General features: G+C 55.3%; 3 protein-coding genes across 3 annotated transcripts; 1 reads left to right on the top strand and 2 right to left on the bottom strand.

Annotated features, from left to right (window-relative positions):
• Positions 1 to 128: 128 nt before the first annotated feature.
• RUVBL2 (RuvB like AAA ATPase 2) lies at positions 129 to 12984 on the top strand. Its single transcript, XM_040252321.1, has 15 exons — positions 129 to 566; positions 2842 to 2896; positions 3171 to 3226; positions 3512 to 3653; positions 5424 to 5553; positions 5700 to 5766; positions 8259 to 8365; positions 8450 to 8543; positions 8905 to 9028; positions 9363 to 9457; positions 9544 to 9662; positions 11703 to 11822; positions 12196 to 12325; positions 12652 to 12766; positions 12865 to 12984. Exons 1-15 carry the CDS (start codon positions 555 to 557, stop codon positions 12888 to 12890), a joined length of 1392 nt encoding a protein of 463 aa, XP_040108255.1. The 5' UTR covers positions 129 to 554; the 3' UTR covers positions 12891 to 12984.
• Positions 12985 to 13056: 72 nt separating this feature from the next.
• On the bottom strand, positions 13057 to 14170 carry LHB (luteinizing hormone subunit beta). The gene is made up of 3 exons (XM_040252325.1): positions 14091 to 14170; positions 13625 to 13792; positions 13057 to 13393 (listed from the first exon to the last, which is right to left on the bottom strand). The coding sequence occupies exons 1-3, from the start codon at positions 14103 to 14105 to the stop codon at positions 13151 to 13153; spliced, it is 426 nt and encodes a 141-aa protein (XP_040108259.1). The 5' UTR covers positions 14106 to 14170; the 3' UTR covers positions 13057 to 13150.
• Positions 14171 to 14912: 742 nt separating this feature from the next.
• LOC120872157 lies at positions 14913 to 19263 on the bottom strand. Its single transcript, XM_040252323.1, has 5 exons — positions 17555 to 19263; positions 17096 to 17296; positions 16834 to 16995; positions 15715 to 15842; positions 14913 to 15306 (listed from the first exon to the last, which is right to left on the bottom strand). The coding sequence occupies exons 1-5, from the start codon at positions 17708 to 17710 to the stop codon at positions 14937 to 14939; spliced, it is 1017 nt and encodes a 338-aa protein (XP_040108257.1). The 5' UTR covers positions 17711 to 19263; the 3' UTR covers positions 14913 to 14936.
• Positions 19264 to 19337: the final 74 nt, after the last annotated feature.

Raw genomic sequence — 19337 nt, 5'->3', positions numbered from 1 at the left:
AGTGAAACCTTGCGGCCACCAGGAGGCGGCGCCCGCCCCCCGGCCAAGGCCATTGGTCTGCGCCTGGGGGCGGGGCTCCCGCGTCTTCTCATTGGTGGACAAGGTAGCGTTCACTCGGCTCGGCCCCACCTCCGCCTCACAGCTGAAGGGAGCTCGGGTGAACGGGGTTTGCTGCTGCGCCAGCTGATTGGCCTTCAACCCTGTCAATCCGAAGCTGAGGCCCCAGAATTGGAGTGGGAGGGAAGACGGTAGATAAAGAGGAAAGGAAGCGTGGGGAACGTGTGGTTCCCCGAAGAAGTGTTAAAAGAGTTTTGCAATCGCCTTAGCGAGGAGGTTCTGGGTAAAAGGAGGAGGAGCCGGGAGGCGAGAGCAATGGACGCGGCCTCGGCGCGTGGGCGGGCCCTAAAAAGTGACACCACGCCCCACCAGGAGAGTTTGCATATTTATAAAGAACCACCGAGATTTTTGGATGACTTGGCAGTCTAGAGGGGCCAGAACACTTCGTTCCTAGCGCGTTTCCGTTTCCGCTAGGATATTGGCGGTTGGTGAGCATCATGGCAACCGTGGTGAGTGTCGGCGTGCTGAGGGCTGAGTCTCAAGCAGGGGGCTGGACGGGGACTCTTGGATCTTAGTGGAGAGGAGGCTGAGGACCTTGACTCCTGGATCTGAGAAAGGAGGGAGCTGGAGGCCTGGGCTTCTGGATCTGAGGGAGGAAAAAAGAAGAGACTAGGATCCCGGCATCTTGGGTTCAAGTGAATATTTACGGTATCAGTGGTCATATCCGACTCCATCGTCTTGTAGGAACTCCAGCTTCCAATCCTCTTTGCTTTGAAGTCTGATAAGGGTTGTAGTGTCTTGGGCTGCAAGCCATAAAACAGTCTTGGGTTGTTGATGGTGTGAGTGGTACCTGGGTACAAGGGAGAAACACAGGCGGGGACCTGCCGTATGAGCTTCAGATCGTGGAGTTGCTTACTGAGCCAAAAGAAAGTGTTGAGAACTCAGAGTCGAAAATGGTTGTGGGCACAGAGGCTTGAGATCTTGTCATGGAATTGTTTCAACTGTTTTCATATTCCTAGCACTTCATCAGGGCATGCCCAGTGTGGATGCTCAATAAGTTATCACTTGAATGAACTCCGTAAAGGAGAGACCAAGTATACTGGAACAGGCCCCGTGTACTTTTCTGAGAAACATCTGAATAAAGAAAGAATGTAGCCTTAGCTTGGGGGTTGGACATGGCTTCCCCGAGGCCTCAGTCCCCATGGTAACCCCAGTCAAGATGGGGCTAGGATGGAGATGAGATGGTGCCTGTGGTGTGAACTGTCACTCTGTTTCTGTTGTCATGGCAAAGGGGAGTGGATGGTGAAGTGGAAAAGGAAAGGGCAGTGGCCACCCTCCTGAGACACAGTTCCCATGGGTGTGTATAAAGCATTGGAAGTGTGAGGGGATGGTAGGGGCAGAATTTCGTAATGACCTCTGTTTCCATGGGATCAGTAGGCAGCAGCGGGTAGAAGAGGCCTATGGTGAAAGGAAAGGTTTTGTAGGAGGCAGGTCTGTTTATGTTGGGATGGCTAAAGGTTGGGATTCCTGGATCAATGTCTCTTTTCTGTCTCAAGTAGTGTCTGATAGGCTGTGTAGGTGTGAGTGGGAGTATGTTCTCAATCTTCTGGTAGTGGTTTGGGGTCAGTGACCAACCTCCTGTGAGGAAGAGTGAGCGGGAACGGTCACAAACAGCAAGGGAGGAGGCATGTGACCTAATGGTGTTCAGGAAGTCTGAACTCTTGGATCCAAAGAGAGGAGGGTTTTCCTGGGGTCCTATAACTGTATCTCCTCTCATTCTGGTCAGGAAACCTGTGAGCAGAAACAGGGTTGTGGGCAGGTGGCCGAGGAGTTGGGTCAGTATGCTGGCTTCTTAGGCCTCCTTTCTGTATTCACCCTGGAGAGCCACTGATCTACTTTATATCTCCAGATTTATCTATTCTGGACATTGCATATAAATAGAATCATATGACAGGTGACCTTTTGTGTCTGGCTTCTTTGACTCAGCATAGTGTCTTTAAGGTTTACCCTTGTAGCATGGATCAGAGGTTCATACCTTTTTATGGCTGAATATTATGTTGTATGGTTACCCGTATTTTGTTTATCTGTTCATCCACTGATGGATATTTTGGCTTATGAATAACACTGCCATGAGTATCTGAGAGGATCTCCACTGGGTTCTTGAATTATCCCAGGCAGTGTTTACTGATCTCTCCCCACTTCGTGAGAAAGGATAGTGTCTGACTTTGCTCTTTGGAGAGCTGGGGACGCAGGAGGCCTCAGTACCTGCTTGTTGAATGAGCTCAGGATGTCATTCACTCAAACCCCAAACACTGAGCCCCGAGGTAAAGCAGTGAGATGTGTGCTGTGCCCTTTATGGGATAGAGCGTCCATTGGAGCTGAGAACGTCGATCCAACAGTCTCTCTTCTGGGCGTGAGATTGACCTACCAGGGGAGGCCCTTCCTTTTGCTTGGACGTCCAGAGACTCTAGAACTAGCCAGGCAGGGGCTGAGGTGAGGGAAGGCCTCCCTTAATGACTGATGCTTGATGTAATTCAGTGAGGAGGGTGGGGAGAGCACAGGACCCAGGGACCTGCACATGCAGAGGCCTGGTGACAGGGAGCTGGGACTGACAGTGTCATGGAGTCAACCCACCAGCCTTAGTGGGTGATTGCCAAGGAGGGTCTGGTGTTTGGGCTGCCAGACTGCCTCTGGGGAGGAGAGAAAAGGACTGTTTCATGGGAGGTGGGGGAGGGACAGCTAGGACCATAAAGTCTATACTGACCCCTCTTCCTCCAACCCCAGACAGCTACAACCAAGGTTCCAGAGATCCGTGATGTGACACGGATTGAGCGTATTGGTGAGTGAGCGTGGATCCGGAATGGGCCCTAGTGCCTGCCTGGCCCCTGTGCCCTTGACAGAGCCCACCTACCCAGGACCCCCAAGAGGGGGAGGTCCTGCACACCATCCTCCCATCTCTCCCCCTATCTAAGCAGGGAGGATCCTGAATTCCAGAGCAGATCAGATGCCCAGGGGTGGGGTAGGGTGGACCCTGCCAGGCCCCAACCCCTCACACCGCACATTGACAGGAGCTGGCAGGTAACCGTGTCGTCTGGTTCTTTCCCCACACGCAGGTGCTCACTCCCACATCCGGGGGCTGGGACTCGATGATGCCTTGGAGCCACGGCAGGTAGAACCCAGGGGGTCAGGCTGGGAAGGCTGCCCCAGGGAGGCCTCAGGTGGAGGGAACCCAAGGCCCTGGGGAATGCGGGGACTGTGTTATGATGTTCCAGATCTTTGGCTGTGCTGTATTTATACAATTCAGCCACACATAGGTCTCTAAAAGATGGGGATGGAGAAAAGCCTTTTTTTCTGAAGGCCTAGCCAACAGTTTGGGCCTGAAGGTGGTAGAAATGCAGTAGCAGCTCAGTAGAAAGTCACCTTCCTTATATGTCCTGTCACCTCCTACCCTCAGGCTTCCCAGGGCATGGTGGGCCAGCTGGCGGCCCGGAGGGCAGCCGGTGTGGTGCTGGAGATGATCCGAGAAGGGAAGATTGCTGGCCGGGCAGTTCTCATCGCTGGCCAGCCGGGCACTGGGAAGACAGCCATTGCCATGGGTAAGGCACTTCTCCAGGCAGTAGCTCTTTTGGCCTCACCAGATGATCCTCCCATGTAAGTCAGGGTCAGGTTCAGCCATGTCTAACAGACAGCACAAAATGGAAGTGGCTTAAACACTAAGGCTTTGTTCTGTCACATAGAAGAGTCTGAACATAGGCCAATTCAGGCTTGTTGAGCAGTTCTATGAGGGCTCCTACCTTCTTGCCTCAAGATCACTTGCTTCCATGTCAAGGACACCTCGGGTTGCAAAAAGGTGGCCTATGCTCCAGCCATCCCACCCATACTCCATATAAGAAGAAGGAGAAAGGAACAGCAATGAGAGTGTACCTCCTAGAAGGAGCTCCTTTCAAGCAGCTGTCTCAGGGCACCCACATTCTCTTGTTTATATTTTATTGACTAGAAGTTAATGACCACACTCTACTGCACAAGAGAGAGAGAGGCATTAAAACTTTTTTTATATTTTAATTGGGACTACTGCTACCTTAGTGAAATGGGCGTTCTGGAACAAAGGAAGATGTGAAAGATGAGCATTGTACAGACAACCAGCAGTCTCTTTTGCAATCCATTAGTGATTTAAGAGCTTTTAACTCACAACTGTCCCTTGTCCTTGTTGAGCTCTTATCTATCCTTCAAAACTGCTCTCTGACATCTTTTCCTTGTTGAAGGTTTCCTGGAGTCTCTTCCCACTCACTCTCACCTTTGTGCCTGGACTGTGGGGCCAGGCAGTGAGACTCAAGGTAACAGCTAGGTCCTCAGTTAAGAAAAAGTAACACTCACATTTGGGGACACCAAGATGATTAAGACCGAAGTCCTGACTTTAAGGGGCTTCCAGCCTGGGGCAGGTGTTCGTGGACACAGTCCCATCCATGTAGAGAACAGAGGAGGCTTCTCTGATGAAGGGTGATGGGGAGAGAATGGGGTGGCAATTGTCAGGAGGGACATCCCAGGTGAGTCAGTACCGGAACTGAGACTCGCAGGAAGTCTGGGAGTCTCCTGAACAGACAGTACGGAGAATGATACCCAGGTGCAGAGTGTGGCATGCTTCTGGAAAGGTGACCAGGAAGAGTTGCCACCTCGCACTGGTCAGGAGGGTTCAGTGACTTCCTGTCTGGGAGACTTGGCTCAGAGCTGGGCAGAGCCCCCAGGAAGGGGAGCTGGCAGAGAGGCCCGGAGCTTGGAGTGATGGCAGGAACTGCCCACTGTCTGCCCGCTGACCCCAGGCCATAGAGGAGGCCCTTCCCTGTGCTGGTCCCAGGTCACATGTCGGGGTCATGGCTGAGCACCAGGGCATGCCTGCCCACCCTTATCATTGCTCCTATGCAGCAATGTCGTTCCCTGCCAGCGCTTGTTATGTTATGGTTCCCGTTACCCAGAGGGGCAGGCTGGCTTGGGGAGCAGCTTAGGCTTCTTAAGATGACTTGGTGCTAAGCATTGAAGCCGGAATTCGAACCTGCACAGTCTCTTTTAACGTCTTTCAGCCCCTTGCCTCTACCCCTGCTCATCTACCCTATGCCCTGAGGCTAAACAGCTCTCAGAGACTGGGAGGCAGGTCCGGCATGATTGTAGAGTTGTAAAGTTTTTGGTCTGGGCAGTGTGGGGTTCCAACCCAGGGCCTCCCAACATGGCCCTCCATCACTCGCTTTCTGCAAGTCTCCCTGTCTGCCCCGCAGCACCGAGCCCCTTTCTCCTGTCTGAAGAAGAGCTGGTTGGGGAGGTGTGGGGATCTGGTACCTGGACCACCTACCCAAACTGCCTCCCCTCTTCCTCAGGCATGGCGCAGGCCTTGGGGCCCGACACCCCGTTCACAGCCATCGCAGGCAGTGAGATCTTCTCCTTGGAGATGAGCAAGACAGAGGCACTGACCCAGGCCTTCCGGCGCTCCATCGGTGTGCGCATCAAGTAAGCAGGAGTGATGGTAGCTCCCAGCAGCCTCGGGACGCCCCCTGAGGGATGACAGCTCGTCCTGCACCCAGGGGCACACAGGGGTGAACAGTTCCTGAGGGCCCAGGCTGTGGGCTATCTCCTTAGATCTGTTCTCTCGCCAGGGAGGAGACCGAGATCATCGAAGGGGAGGTGGTGGAGATCCAGATTGATCGGCCGGCCACAGGGACGGTGAGTCTGCTCCCGAGTCTAGGCTACCCCAAGGGCTGGGGGGTGGGTGGGGTGTGCTGGGTCTGCACTGAGGTCAGAATCCCATGGAAAGGTTGAGATGCATCTTACAGTCATCCATATGCCGGCAAGAGAGGGTTGGTTGAATTGATGGCAGTTTGTCCATTTGTGAGGGGCACAATGAGCTAAGTGGTGGAACAATGGAAAAGGATATGGAAAAGAACATATTTATGTCTAACTGGATCACTTTGCTGTACAGCAGAAATTAATACAATATTGTAAATCAACTATACTTCCCCAAAAAAACAAACCAAGCAATGGAATGACAGAGGAGGTCTTGAAGTTTCTCACAGTTAATTCCTAATAGTTAGGCTTACAGACCCATTGGATTTATAAATCCTAGTACCTCAGCTGTACTCCAGTAAGAATTAACAGGACTTTCCTGGTGGTCCAGTGGTTAGGACTCCACAGTTCCACCACAGATTCAATTCCTGGTCAGGGAGCTAAGATCCTACGTGCCTCTCAGCGATAAAACCAAGACAAAGCAGAAGCGATATTGTAACAGATTCAATAAGGACTTTAAGAAATGGTCCACATCCAAAAAAAAAAAAAAACTTAAAAAAAATTTTTTAAAAAAACCTAAAACTTAGCCAGCACCCCCACCCCTGCCCCTTCCTCTGCCTCTTTCTGCAGTACCCCATAGAAATAGCTGCCCTCACCTGTTTGACTGTTTGAGTTTCATTAGCTTCTATCACCCAACTGTGTATTCCAAGACTGACCATTTTAAAAACTTATGTCTTTTAAGTCTTCTGTCATAGTCTGGTTTCCCCTTCATCTCTTTCTCTCTCTTTCAGTTTTTCTGTAGGTCTGTTTTTCACTGACATAAAATCACACAACATAAACTAACCATCAACCCTTTCAGAGTCACTCCTCCTCCCCTCCCACCCCACCTGCAGCCCCTGGCAACCACAAATCTACTTCCTGTCTTAATGGACTCGCCTCTGATGGAATCCGACAATATATGACTTTTTGTGTATTTCTTTGAGGTTCAGCTGTAGTTCTCTGTTAAATATTAAGTTACAGGTGTTAATAAAATGCGAAATAAAAGGAAATCTAAAATTGGCTTCAAATCCATTGATCTGATGCACAGTCGTACCTTCTGTTTCTGTGTCTTGTAGGAACACCCTCCTCTTTTTTCATTAGCTTCTCATTTTCAGTGGAAATAGACTTAAAGTGAATAACTGCGGTCAACTGCACTTTTAGCACTTATAACAGCCTCCTAAATTAGTCTTATCTATTAATAGTTAAATTTTGAATTTTAAAAACATAGTAGAAAAAAAAACATGGTGGGAGAGTCTAAGTATAGGGAAAGCTATTCCCTAGATAGTTCTTTAAATTAGAGTTTAAAGAGATTACAGAAGAAATCTATGGATATATCCTCATCAAAATGAACAACCAGGCACTTCCTGGTGGTCCAGTGGCTGGGACTCTATGCTTCCAATGCAGGGGGCCTGGGTTTGATCCCTGGCCAGGGAATTAAGATCTGCATGCCCCAGCCAAGACCCAGCACAGCCAAAAAGAAAAACTGAAAATGAACAACCAAAACTCCCTTTAACTCCCTCCCCAAACCCACTTGCCACCTCTCCCTAAAAGGGAGCATCTCGCTATGGAAACAACTTCAGGAAACAGGTGAGACAGGACAGGCTGGGAAAAGCCCAGACTTGGTGACTGTTTACCTTGGGGAGTGTGTGTGTGGGGGGGGTGTGACATTTTGTTTTCTTAGCTTATCTCTTGGGGATGGGGCATGGCATTTTTGTTGTTTTAGCTGTGTTTAGCTGTGTTCTTCTGGGTTTGTGGTTAACAAAAGACCACCTTTTATTTGGGTATAAAAAACAAATTTTAGAGTGGGACTCGCCCCCTTGACCCTTTGATGGAACCTCAGGTGCCTGTTGTTTTTACAGATTTTCTCTTTTAAGTTTTTGTTTCTCTTTGGGGGGCAGGGGCAGTGCTCACGGCGTGTGGGATCTCAGCTCCTCAACCAGGATCAAACCCGTGCCTCCTGCATGGGAAGTGTGGCGTTTTAACCACTGGACCACCAGGGAAGTCCCTGTTTGTTCCTTGACTGGTTTTAATTTATTTATTTAGGCTGAGCCGGGTCTTAGTTGTGGCATATGGGATCTAGTTCTCTGACCAGGGATCGAACCTGGGCCCCCTGCATTAAGAGTACAGAGTCTTATCCACTGGACTTCCAGGCACGTCCCCTTTACTGGATTTTTAAAGCTTTATTAAGGCACAACTGACCTCTAATAAGCCATGCCCCAGAAAGTTTTTAGGATTTTAGGTTTTGACATAGACATACTCACAAAGCTGTCATCGAGGCATGACAGTGGATATCTTCATCAAGCCCCCAGCACTGCCCCATGTCATGCTGGTTCTTAAGCTTTGCTGAGGAGACATCAGGGCCCCCTATAAACCCCTTACCTGTCACCCCTCAGGGCTCCAAAGTCGGCAAGCTGACCCTCAAGACCACAGAGATGGAGACCATATATGACCTGGGCACCAAGATGATCGAGTCCCTGACCAAGGACAAAGTCCAGGCCGGGTGAGCAGTGCGGGCCACACCGGTGGCCAGGGTATGGGAGCTCCAGCCCTTCCTGTCCTCACTCCTGCCCGCCTTCCCCTGCAGGGATGTGATCACCATCGACAAGGCCACAGGCAAGATCTCCAAGCTGGGACGCTCCTTCACACGGGCTCGCGACTATGACGCCATGGGCTCCCAGGTGGGCAGGGCTCCTGGTCCCCTCGCTCAGGCACCAGTATGTTTCTCTCTCCCCTATCCTCCCGGCGCCCGCAGGGTCTGGACCCTCCTGTCATCCCAGCCCTGTGTCCCTGGCCCTCCTGGTGCCTCCCCGTACCCTCCAGGACAGCCAGGGGTTTCCGGGGTCCTCCAGGAACCCCTGTATCCTTCAGTGCTCTGGGCTGCCCGAGTTTTTACCCCTCAGGCCTGGGGTTTCTGCATCACCCCCATCTGGATTCCTAGCTCCATTCCAGGGAGCCCGTCTCCCCTTGACAGTCCCCGGGGCCCCAGCTTCATGCTCTTTTCTGCCCTTGTCTATCCCAAACCCTGCCCTGGCCCCACAGACCAAGTTCGTGCAGTGCCCAGACGGGGAGCTGCAGAAGCGCAAGGAGGTGGTGCACACGGTGTCTCTCCACGAGATCGACGTCATCAACTCCCGCACCCAGGGGTTCCTGGCCCTCTTCTCAGGTGAGGCCCACCTGTGCCACCCCCGCCGGGAGGCTCCCTCCCCGCCCCGCCTCACCGTGCACCAGGACGGCCTGGCGTTTCCCCTCTCCACCATCCCTCTTTGCCGTCTTCCGCTCTTCTCCACCTGTGGTTTGGCTCGTCTCTCCCCGTCTGTTGCCTCTCTGGGACGTCTCTGAGTCCCCGGCCACTGTCCCGTCACCACTCCAGCTTGCTGTCTGTGTCTCCAGCGTCCCGTCTCTCTCTGCCTTCGTCCACTGCCCTCCCCCACCCCCGGCCCTGGATCCCTTCTCCTCTCTGACACCCTGCCCCCCATCCCAACCCCTGCCTCCCGCAGGCGACACAGGGGAGATCAAGTCCGAAGTCCGAGAGCAAATCAACGCCAAGGTGGCCGAGTGGCGGGAGGAGGGCAAGGCGGAGATCATCCCCGGCGTGAGTGCCCGGGCCAGGCCAGGTGGAGGGGCGTGGGAGAAGAGGGGCGTGGGAGGTGGGCCTGATACCTGCCCAACGGCCCCCAGGTGCTGTTCATCGACGAGGTCCACATGCTGGACATTGAGAGCTTCTCATTCCTCAACCGGGCCCTGGAGAGTGACATGGCGCCTGTCCTCATCATGGCTACCAACCGCGGCATCACCCGGTGAGCCCCGCCGGCCCCTGAGGAGGCCCCTGGGAGAACAGGGAGCCGGTCGCTTATGCCTCACTGCTGAATAGAAATAAAGGGAACACAGCTTAGTATTTCTCTTGATCTAAGGATACAGTGGAAAAATCCCTAAGGCAGGAAGAGTACCAGATACCACAAAACTTGGGAACCTCTGCCGTAGGGTTTTGCTGTGCCCGGTTCTGCCTGCTGGCTTTTCCTCACCTCATCTTCAAAAGTCCACAGGAAGGGAGAAGGAAGCGGGGGGCGAAGAGCTCACGAGAGCCGGGGGCCTGAAGGCTGCACCCAACACAGCCACCTGGACCCTCTGCCCGGGGCTGCTCAGGGGCATGACTGCGGCCTTTTGCCAGGTGAAGCACAGGGAAGAAAGGGGCGACTACCAGGGATAATGGGCAGGTTGTCCCTGGCTTTTGGCTCAGCCTTTCCTCAAAAGGAGCTCAGGAGCTAGATACAGTCTCAGCCCCATTCCGTTCCATTCCTCTCGCCGCCAAACACATACTACAAGGCCTATGGGATCTTAGTTCGCCAACCAGGGGTCTAACCCGCATCCCCTGCGTTGGAAGCTTGGAGTCTGAATCATTGAACCACCAGGGAAGCCCCTTATCTTACTAATTTTATTTTTTGGCCATGCCACACGGCTTGCCACATCTTAGTTTCCCAACCAGAACTCAAACCTGTGCCCCCTGCAGTAGAAGCATGGAGTCCTAACCACTGGCCCACCTAGGAATTCCCTCAGCCCTGTTTTCAAGATGGGGGACAGCAAGGCCCAGTGACTTGCTCTGGGTCACATGTGGAAGGCAGCAGGCTGGAGTTTGGCTCATTTGGTATTCAAATGAGTGTGTTTGTAGCAGCTGCAGGTCAGGCCATGGGATCAGGGGCATCACCTGTGAGAGGCTGCAAACCCAGTCACTCCTCATTATCCTTCAGATTCCATATTTGTGATTCTGCTTATTCGCTACGGATGATCTGTAGCCCCCAAATCGATATTTGCCACACTCGCAGTCATTGACGGACATGTGCAGAGCAGGGAAAAATTGAATGGCCCACGGCAGACAGTCCAGGCGAGGGTCAAAGCAGGCAATGCTCCGCATCCTAGTTTGAGCTTACGTGCTGTAATCAGGCATCCTTTTCTTTGTCTACTTGTTGCCACAGGCGTCACACTGTATGCTGTTTGTTCCTGATGATTTTGCAGTTTAAAATGGCCCCTAGGCGACTTTGCTGGCTGTGGTTGGGAGTCCACACTTCCAAAGCAGGGAGCAAGGGTTCGATCCCTGGTTGGGAAACTAGGATTCCACATGTTGTGTGGAGCAGCCAAAAAATTAAACAAATTATAAAATGTCCCCTAGCTGTCTAATGTCTTTGAGCACAGCAGGGATGGGCCATATAGAGAAAACACTTGTTAGATAGCATCTGTCAGGCACAAGTTCAGAGGCTGTGGGCATGCGTTCAGCATGAGAAGTCAATAATATATACTGAATCGGGTGTCTTTAAACAGAAACACCTGAAACCAAGCTATCTGGTGGCCAAAAACTATGACAGAGGCTGCCAAGAGCCTAGCCATGTGTTACTGTTTCCTCCATGGGCAGTGGTTCAGTACTTGCTACTTGAGTGATCACCCCAGTTATAGATCACAGCTCCCACACATAACAGGAATTTCCTGGTGCCCGCGACGTGCCTGACCTTGTGCTGGGCCAGGTGCAGTGGGGGTACAGAGTGGGCCCAGTCCCTCCCTTGTGGAGCTCTGGGTCCAGCAGAGGAGTGGGACCTTGATCCAGTAATCCCAGACCTAGATCTCTAGCTCAGACCAGCCTGGCTCTGGAGGGGGAGCAACACAGTCAGGGGGTGGCTACCACGTCAGGTGGTGACGCCAGCCCTAAGCTGAAGGCTCAGCGGTATTTGGCCCAGTGAGTGGGCTGTGGCGGAGAGGGCAGGTAGGGTGGGGTGTTCTAAGTGTAGAGAAGGGAGAGCCGGGTTCTAGGAGCGTCACCCTGATGGCCCTCCTTTCCTCCTCCTCTGCAGGATCCGGGGCACCAGCTACCAGAGCCCCCACGGCATCCCCATTGACCTGCTGGACCGTCTGCTCATCGTCTCCACCTCCCCCTACAGCGAGAAAGACACAAAGCAGATCCTTCGCATCCGGTGCGGGCGGGGACCCCTGGCTTTCCCGGGCAGGACCAGGCTGCTGGCCTGAGGGGCTGGTGTCCACCCTGCTTGACATGTGGGGACCACTGAGGTCCGCGGGGGAGGTCATTGGGCCTGCCAGAAGCAGGGCTGGGCGGGGCATCCGAGCAGTGGCCTCTGATGGGGGGCGAGGCTCTTTGGACAAGGGAGGGTCTGTGTGGGTGCCTGGCGCTGGGGAAAGAGCCCTGAAAGGGGAAGGCTCGGGAGGCCCGAGTTTGAGGTCCAGCTCTTGCCTCGGTGGCCTTTCTCACTCCACGTTCTGGGCTTCCGAGGACTCTGACTCCTCATGGCTCCGTCCCTGGCTAACACCCCCGCCCCTCTCTGCCCACAGGTGTGAGGAAGAAGATGTGGAGATGAGTGAGGACGCCTACACGGTTCTGACCCGAATTGGGCTGGAGACCTCGCTGCGCTATGCCATCCAGCTCATCACGGCTGCCAGCCTGGTGTGCCGGAAACGCAAGGTGAGCCGCCGAGTCCACCCAGCGTCAGAGGAGTGAGCAGTCCACACGATACTCCCAGGGCTTTCCCTGGGCGGTTGCATTTAGTCCCGGAACTTAAGTTTTCGAAGGGGGGAACTTCAGGCCCTTGGGTTTATTTCTGTGGCTCCCAGCCCACACATGGGAGGTGCTGGGTAAATATCTGTTGGCTGCAGTTGATGCCGTTGTCCATTTTACAGGTGAAGAAACTGAGGGATGGAGCGGTGGGGCCCACAGCCAGGAGGTGGCCATGGTGGGACGTGACCTGGCTCCTGGGTAGGGCCCCCCTGAGGTCTCATGTCCCCCATCAGGGCACCGAGGTGCAGGTGGATGACATCAAGCGGGTCTACTCTCTCTTCCTGGACGAGTCACGCTCCACGCAATACATGAAGGAATACCAAGACGCCTTCCTCTTCAACGAGCTCAGTGAGTGTCCCCCACAGTGCCTGCCCCAGAGAGGGAGGAGGGAGCCCTGGCCCTGCCTGCTGGGCTGTGCTGACCATGTGGCTTTCCTTCTCTCACAGAAGGTGAAACCATGGACACCTCCTGAGTTGATCACCCTTCCCCCCGACCCCACCCCCACCCCCCGTTTTCTACTAGAGTTCTGACACTGTGACTTTGTATAAAATGGTTCTGAAACTGGACCCATTGTGTGTGTGTGTGTGTGTGCACAAATGGGTGCACACACCCGAGCCCCCAAAAAGACAACCCCGGAGTGCAGTTTGAGAAGTCTTTATTGGGAAGGGAGGGGAGGAGCGTCTGCTGGCTTTGGGAGTTAGGGTGGGCATGGGAGGTTGAAGTGGGGCATCCTTAGAGGAAGAGGATGTCTGGGAGCTGGGGGTGGTCACAGGCCAACGGTTGGGTTCTGGGACCCCCGCAGTCAGTGCTGCTGAGGCGGCAGGGCCCACAGTGACAGCTGAGGGCCACGGGGAAAGAGACCATTGGGTCCACGCCAGGTGGGCAGCCGGGGAGCCGAACGGAGGCGAAGCGCAGCTCGTGGTAGGTGCACACCCGCTGGGGCATGGGCGGCAGGATGACAGGCAGCACCCGCTTCTGGAGGGCGGGGAGCTTGAGTGTCTTCATGGGGCTGAGCTCTCCCCCAAGCTCCCCCACTGCACCCCACAGATCCCAGAGACCCTCTGTGCTCTCCCTCCCACCTGCCCGGCCCCTTCCCCAGGTGGCAGGCCACCCTTCCACCCCCAGTGCCACTGCGGGTCTTCTATGGGCCTAGCCCCGAGTAATTGCCTGGAGCTGGGTGGCACCCGCCCGCCCTCGGCAGCTCACCATGCTGGGGCAGTAGCCGGCGCAGATGCTGGTGGTGAAAGTGATACAGACAGGGCAGGCCTCCTTCTCAGCCGCCAGGGTCGCGTTGATGGGCTGGCACAGTGGCCGCAGTGGCCCCCTGGAAGCCCACACCCCGGCCACGCCCAGCAGCAGCCACAGCAGCAGTCCCTGGGACAAGGCCAGTGCCTCAGGGCCAGCCAGAGCCCTCACCCCACCCCCAAGCCCTGAATGCACACGTTCAGGGACCCAGTTCCTGTGCCTGCCACCTTCCATTCAAGGATTTCCCATCCCCAGGGACCCCAGACACCCCCAACACCTCAGGCCCCACCTGCTGCCTTCCTCCCACCGGCAGGCCTACTGTTCTCCCCACACCCTTCCAGAAAGAGGCCTCCTTCACCAGTCCCCGGACTCCCACTTCCTGCCAGCTGTGGCCTGGATGGAGTCTCAAGGGGCCCTACAGACTTACCTGGAGCATCTCCATCCTTGGTGCCTCCCCTGCTGTGTTTACCTAGTCTTATACCTGCAGGCTGTGGGGGCGGCAAGGCCACCGGGGGTGGCAGCATGATGGGGTAACCTGGACACTAATCTCCCCGGGGGCGAGAGGCAGACAAGGTCAGGGAGAGGCAAGAGTGGCTCAGTGCAGCATCCCCCCCCCCCCCCCCACTCCCTGAGTGGCTCCCGCACCATGAAGCAGAAGACACCCAAGGAGAAGGTGACTTCACAGACTCAATCCCCGGGTGCTAGGGAGGTCGTGGTGGGAGTACGAGAAATGGGATATTGGAGGCCCTCAGCTGAGCGCGCCTGTGAGCGCGCCTCTACCCATCACGAGGGGACCCGGCAGAGGCTGCAGCACCGCCCCTCTGACAATTCTCCGATGGTGATTGGCTGCAGCCTCAACCCTGCTCCTCCGGCCAAAGCCTGAGTCCAACTTCTTAGGAGGGGCGTAGCTTCAATATCGGATTCTGTGGCCAGAGGTAGTGGGGGTCCACTCGCGCCGCCCCTCCAAAAAGGATTCAGTGGAATCCCACCTGCCCCACACTCGGGCCCCAAAAGCCAGGATGCCGGAACCAAACCCAGCAAAGAGGGCGATTTAGGCTCTTTAACTCATCGAGTAAGATAAGCTGTGCCCCTTCGGCCGCAGAAGTCCCGCCCCCGCAATTGAGTGGATGTTAGATTCGCCCCGCCCAAGGGCCAAGATCTGGTCCGCCCCTAGATGGGCGGGGCCTCGCCCAGCGAGCCCCTAGTCGCGGTCTTCCAGGCTTGGCCCCGCCTCGTCTGGGGGCGTGTCCAGGGCGGGGCTGGCTGGTCTGATTCAGACCAACGCTGGCTTCAAGCTGCCGTAGTTGGAGTTCTCGGTGCCGTAGGCATGAGGCACGCTGTAGATGCCTGACACCGGCTTCCAGTGGGGGCCGCCCCAGGGCAGCTCCAGCGGGCAGAAACGGTCCAGCCGGCGGAGTGGGTGCAGCGGGAGGTTGTAGGATTCCTGAGCCAGAGTCAGCGCCCCGCGGTGTGGCACGATGGGCATCACCGGGCGGCCGCGAGGCAAGCGGATTTTCGCCTGCTGGGGTGGTCGAGAGGAGGACGGACAGGGCAGCTGCTTCTGGCTGTGGCCGCCGACCTGGGGCGTCTCCCCGAAGTTTGAGGTCATCGAATCCTTGCGAGGATAGCTTGACAACTCCTTCCTGTTGGGTTGGGGTGGAGGCAGGATGGGGAGGGCACAGCTGGATCCTCGAGGACACATTTGTAGGAGTCTGGGACCCTTTAGGAGGCTTGGGACTGGGGAATTATCCGGGGACTCAAACACCAAAAGAGGCCAGCCTTAGACCCTCAGGGCCATGCCCTCAGATCCGGAACTCCCTCATGGGCCCTTTGCGGGCTTCTATTCTAGTTCCTGAGAGTTGACGCTAAGTAAACCAGAGTGCTAAAAGAGGTAGGGGCTGGGTCTGAATTTCTGGTTCTTGCCCGCGCAGGGACTGAAGGCCGAGACTACTGAGTCAAAGAGGGGCAGTCAACACCGGGGGGCTTGGCGTCCCGCCAGCCTCTGCGGGGGTTATGCAGGGGGACGGGGCCAAGCGAGGACGCAGGCTCACTTCGAATAGGGCCGAAAGTCCCGGGCCGAAGTGGTCAGATAGAGTTGATGGCGGTCCACTATGCCCCGGTCTGAAATTGTGAAAGGCCGGCCGGCCAGCTCGGGGTTCTTGGTCCAAGGGATTAAAGCCTGAGAAAGATCGGAGGAATGAGCAAGAAAACTCATAACCCGTTCCATGCCCTGGGTGCCAGACTGAGAATTCCTCTTTCTTGGGTCTCAACAGCCCCTCTGAGCCAGGCCCTGATACCCGCCCCCAGAATCAGAATCCTTGGTCAATTGCACGTCAGTGCACTTCAACTCGGAGAAGCCAATGGCACCCCACTCCAGTACTCTTGCCTGGAAAATCCCATGGACAGAGGAGCCTGGTGGGCTGCAGTCCATGGGGTCGCTAAGAGTCGGACATGACTGAGCGAATTCACTTTCACTTTTCACTTTCATGCATTGGAGAAGGAAATGGCAACCCACTCCAGTGTTCTTGCCTGGAGAATCCCAGGGACGGCAGAGCCTGGTGGGCTGCCGTCTACGGGGTCGCACAGAGTCGGACACGACTGAAGCGACTTAGCAGCAGCAGCAGCAGCAGCAGCACTTCAACTTCGCGCCCCAAGGCAAAACCCTTACTAGCCTCACCTCCAAAATCCAAGTATTCTGCCCGCCAAGTCCCCAGTCACTACTGAAAGACCTCCCTGGCTCCTCCCCTAGATTGGTCCCGCCACTGGAATTCAGCAGAAACCATTCCTCCTTACTTTACCCTAAGAGGAGAAGCCAGCCCTTTCTCTGGTATCAAACCCGCTTCAGAATATTCGAGCTCCGCCCACGAGTACTTTAGGCTGCGTAGCTCCGCCCCTAGCTCCTAGGCCCGCCCCAGGATTTACTAGACCCGCCTCAGAGCTGGGCTTTCGGGTTTCCAGTCCCTACCTCCTCCTGGCTCCGCTTCTAAAGTGCCAAACCCCTCCCCTAGTCTATGCAACTTCAGATTCGGTCCCATTCTTTAGCCCCTAGACTTAGAGTTTCTTCTGACCCGGCGCTAGGGTCTCAGCCCAGTTCCTAGCTTCTGAGCTCCCTCCCCCCACCCCAGGCGCTCAAAGTTCTGCCAGATGCTGCCACTGCGGTTCTCTGCTACCTGGGAAGGGCCCCCTCGGTGGTGGTCCGCAAGCTCTAGGGGCTGGGGCCCGAAGTAGGAGGTGGGGCCCCGGTCCAGGTCGGGCCAGCCGCCGTACTGCGCCTTCGTCTCACTGCACTGGTCCTTGGTGATCAGAGGGAGGCGCCAGCCGCGATGTCTGAGCTGAGAGAAGGCGAGGCGGGGACCCAGCGTGAGGGTGCACGGGATTCCAGTGCGGCCCCCAGCCCTGTCTACCCCGGACCTGGGCATCCCGGAACCTTACTTTTTCCCCTAAATCCTTGATCCCAACAGTCCGGGTGGGGTTCGCAGGTTCTGAGGTCTTGGGCTGGGCGTAGGGTCCTCCGTGGGTCTTAGGCACTAGAGCTGAGCCCGAGGTTGTCTCCCATCTGCTGATGACCTCGTCGAAAGCCCAGATATGCAAATCCTGCTTTGCGGCCGGGGGCAGGGGCTCCGCGACCGTGGACTGAGCAGAAGGTGCGGGCCGTCAGCTGAAAGGACTCAGGCGTCTGGTCAGCTCCCAGCCCTTTCCTCCCGCCAGTTCCAGGCCTCTGGATTAGCTGGCGCCTCCTCTCTCGGCCCCAGACCCTGAGACCCTCCTCCTTCAGTCAGACAGGAGTCGAAGTCCCAAATCGCCCTTTCTCTCAGCAAGTGTCTGAATCCCCAGTCTCCTTGAGTCTGGGACCCCAGTCTCCTCTTGGCCAAGAGGCTAAGGTCCTCTCACCTGCACAGTGGGCGGGGGGAAGGACACGGGCGGGATAAAGCGGTGGGCGACGCCACTGCTCGTGAGATGCCAGTTGGGCCAGGATCCAGGCACCTCGGTCCCAGGGATGGGGGACCATGGGGGACCGTAGCGCAGAGCTAGGGTCCGACCCGCCATGGTCCCACTCCTGCCCGGTAGCCTAGCAGGAGCAGGCTTGTTGTTGCTGTCGCCCCGGGTGACAGAACCCGCCCACCCTGAACGCAGCCAATGGAGGGCCTATTAGTGTGTGGCTGGATGGATAGAATAAGAGACTCAGGCATGGAGGAACGGGGATTTTGAGAGAGTGCAGAGACCCCCAAGAAGGGGACAAAAGCTCAGATAAATGGTGGGGGGAGACCCAGAGGGAGAGGAGGGTAAATGGCGGGGGGAGGGAGGGGAATAGAAATTCAGAGTTTAGAGTCTGAGACCCAGAGACCGGGCAGCAGACAGCGAGGGGTTGAGACCTGGGGGCGTGTCAGAGACCCAGAAATAGAGAAAGAGTGGAAAGAGGACAGAGTCACCCAGCATATCAGGGAATCCACGAGAAACACAGCCCCCCCCCCCTTCCCTATAAGGTCCCAGCCTTCTTAGCTACCTCCTCCCTCTGCCAGGACAGCCCACCTCCAGCGGCAGAGGGAGGATGGGGGTGAGGGGGTGGGTAACGATTTCCAGACTTCCCCGGGGCTCGCCCTCCCTTCCCTGTGTGTGCTGAAGGAGTCAGCATCGGCTTCGGCTTCGTCTGTCCTGCCTGCCTTTGATTTGGTTGAAAACTTCCACCTGGGTATGGGGGCGGACGAAGAGGGAGGGATCCAGAGGGAAATACTTAGCAATAAAGAGGGGGATGTGGAAAGAGTTTTGATGAATGAGAAAAATACATACAAGAGTGAGGGACAGAAAGAGAGCTAGTGACCCAGAGATTATGGGACAAGAATTTAGACAGCAACAGCAAAGGAGGTGGCAGAAGAGAGCAGGAACCACAGACCTGGAACACAAGATGTAGAAACAAAGGCAAAAATGTGTGTGTGCATGTGTGCGAGTGTGCACATGTGTGTCTACAGAGTGGTAACATATGAATGGGTGTTCTGAGGGTGTGGGGTCTACCTCTGAGTTCTCTTGTCAGTTCCTCACTTTAAAACCCTTTTGATCAAAGCCTCTACATCCTCAGTCCCCATTCTCTTCCCACCAACCCATTCTTCAGACAGGGAAAACTGAGGCTGCCTTCTGCAGCTGCCCCAGGATTCCACAGACCCCCTCATTCAGGCTTCTGGGAACACTTATCCTATTGGATTTTCCTGGCTCATTCTAGACTGATCAGTGTTCAAATCTCCCTTGATCTCAGCCAGGGGGCAGGCCAATTGGTTAAAACCTCATGTCCTACTCAAGCTGGACAATGATAAGGTCTATTTCTTTCTGAGTATATTGCAAAGGCTGGGACAGGGAAGGGGATGGAAACCTGACTCCAACTCCCCACCGAGGCCAAAATCTTAAGCATCCTGACCTCTGGTCATTCAACCTTGCTTGTACTCCTGTCATAGGTAGCTCACTACCTCAAAACAGAACATTCTAAGCATTTGCCCCATCTGACCAAGTAAGGTTTCTTATTTGAACCCCAGCTCCCAACTAGTTGCCTACATATTCCAGTTTTTATAATCCCCTCCACAGTTTTATAATCCCCCCTAAGTATCCCCTCCTTGTCACTCTCTTCAGGATGAGCAAAGTGATGTCCTTTGAGATCACATGGTCAGCAGCTTAGAAGCTGAGGAAC

The sequence above is a fragment of the Oryx dammah genome, unplaced genomic scaffold (genome assembly GCF_014754425.2).
Source record: "Oryx dammah isolate SB20612 unplaced genomic scaffold, SCBI_Odam_1.1 HiC_scaffold_13, whole genome shotgun sequence".
NCBI lineage: Eukaryota > Metazoa > Chordata > Mammalia > Artiodactyla > Bovidae > Oryx > Oryx dammah.
The sequence above is the reverse complement of the archived record's forward strand: the minus strand, read 5'-3'. Positions and strand labels throughout refer to the sequence as shown.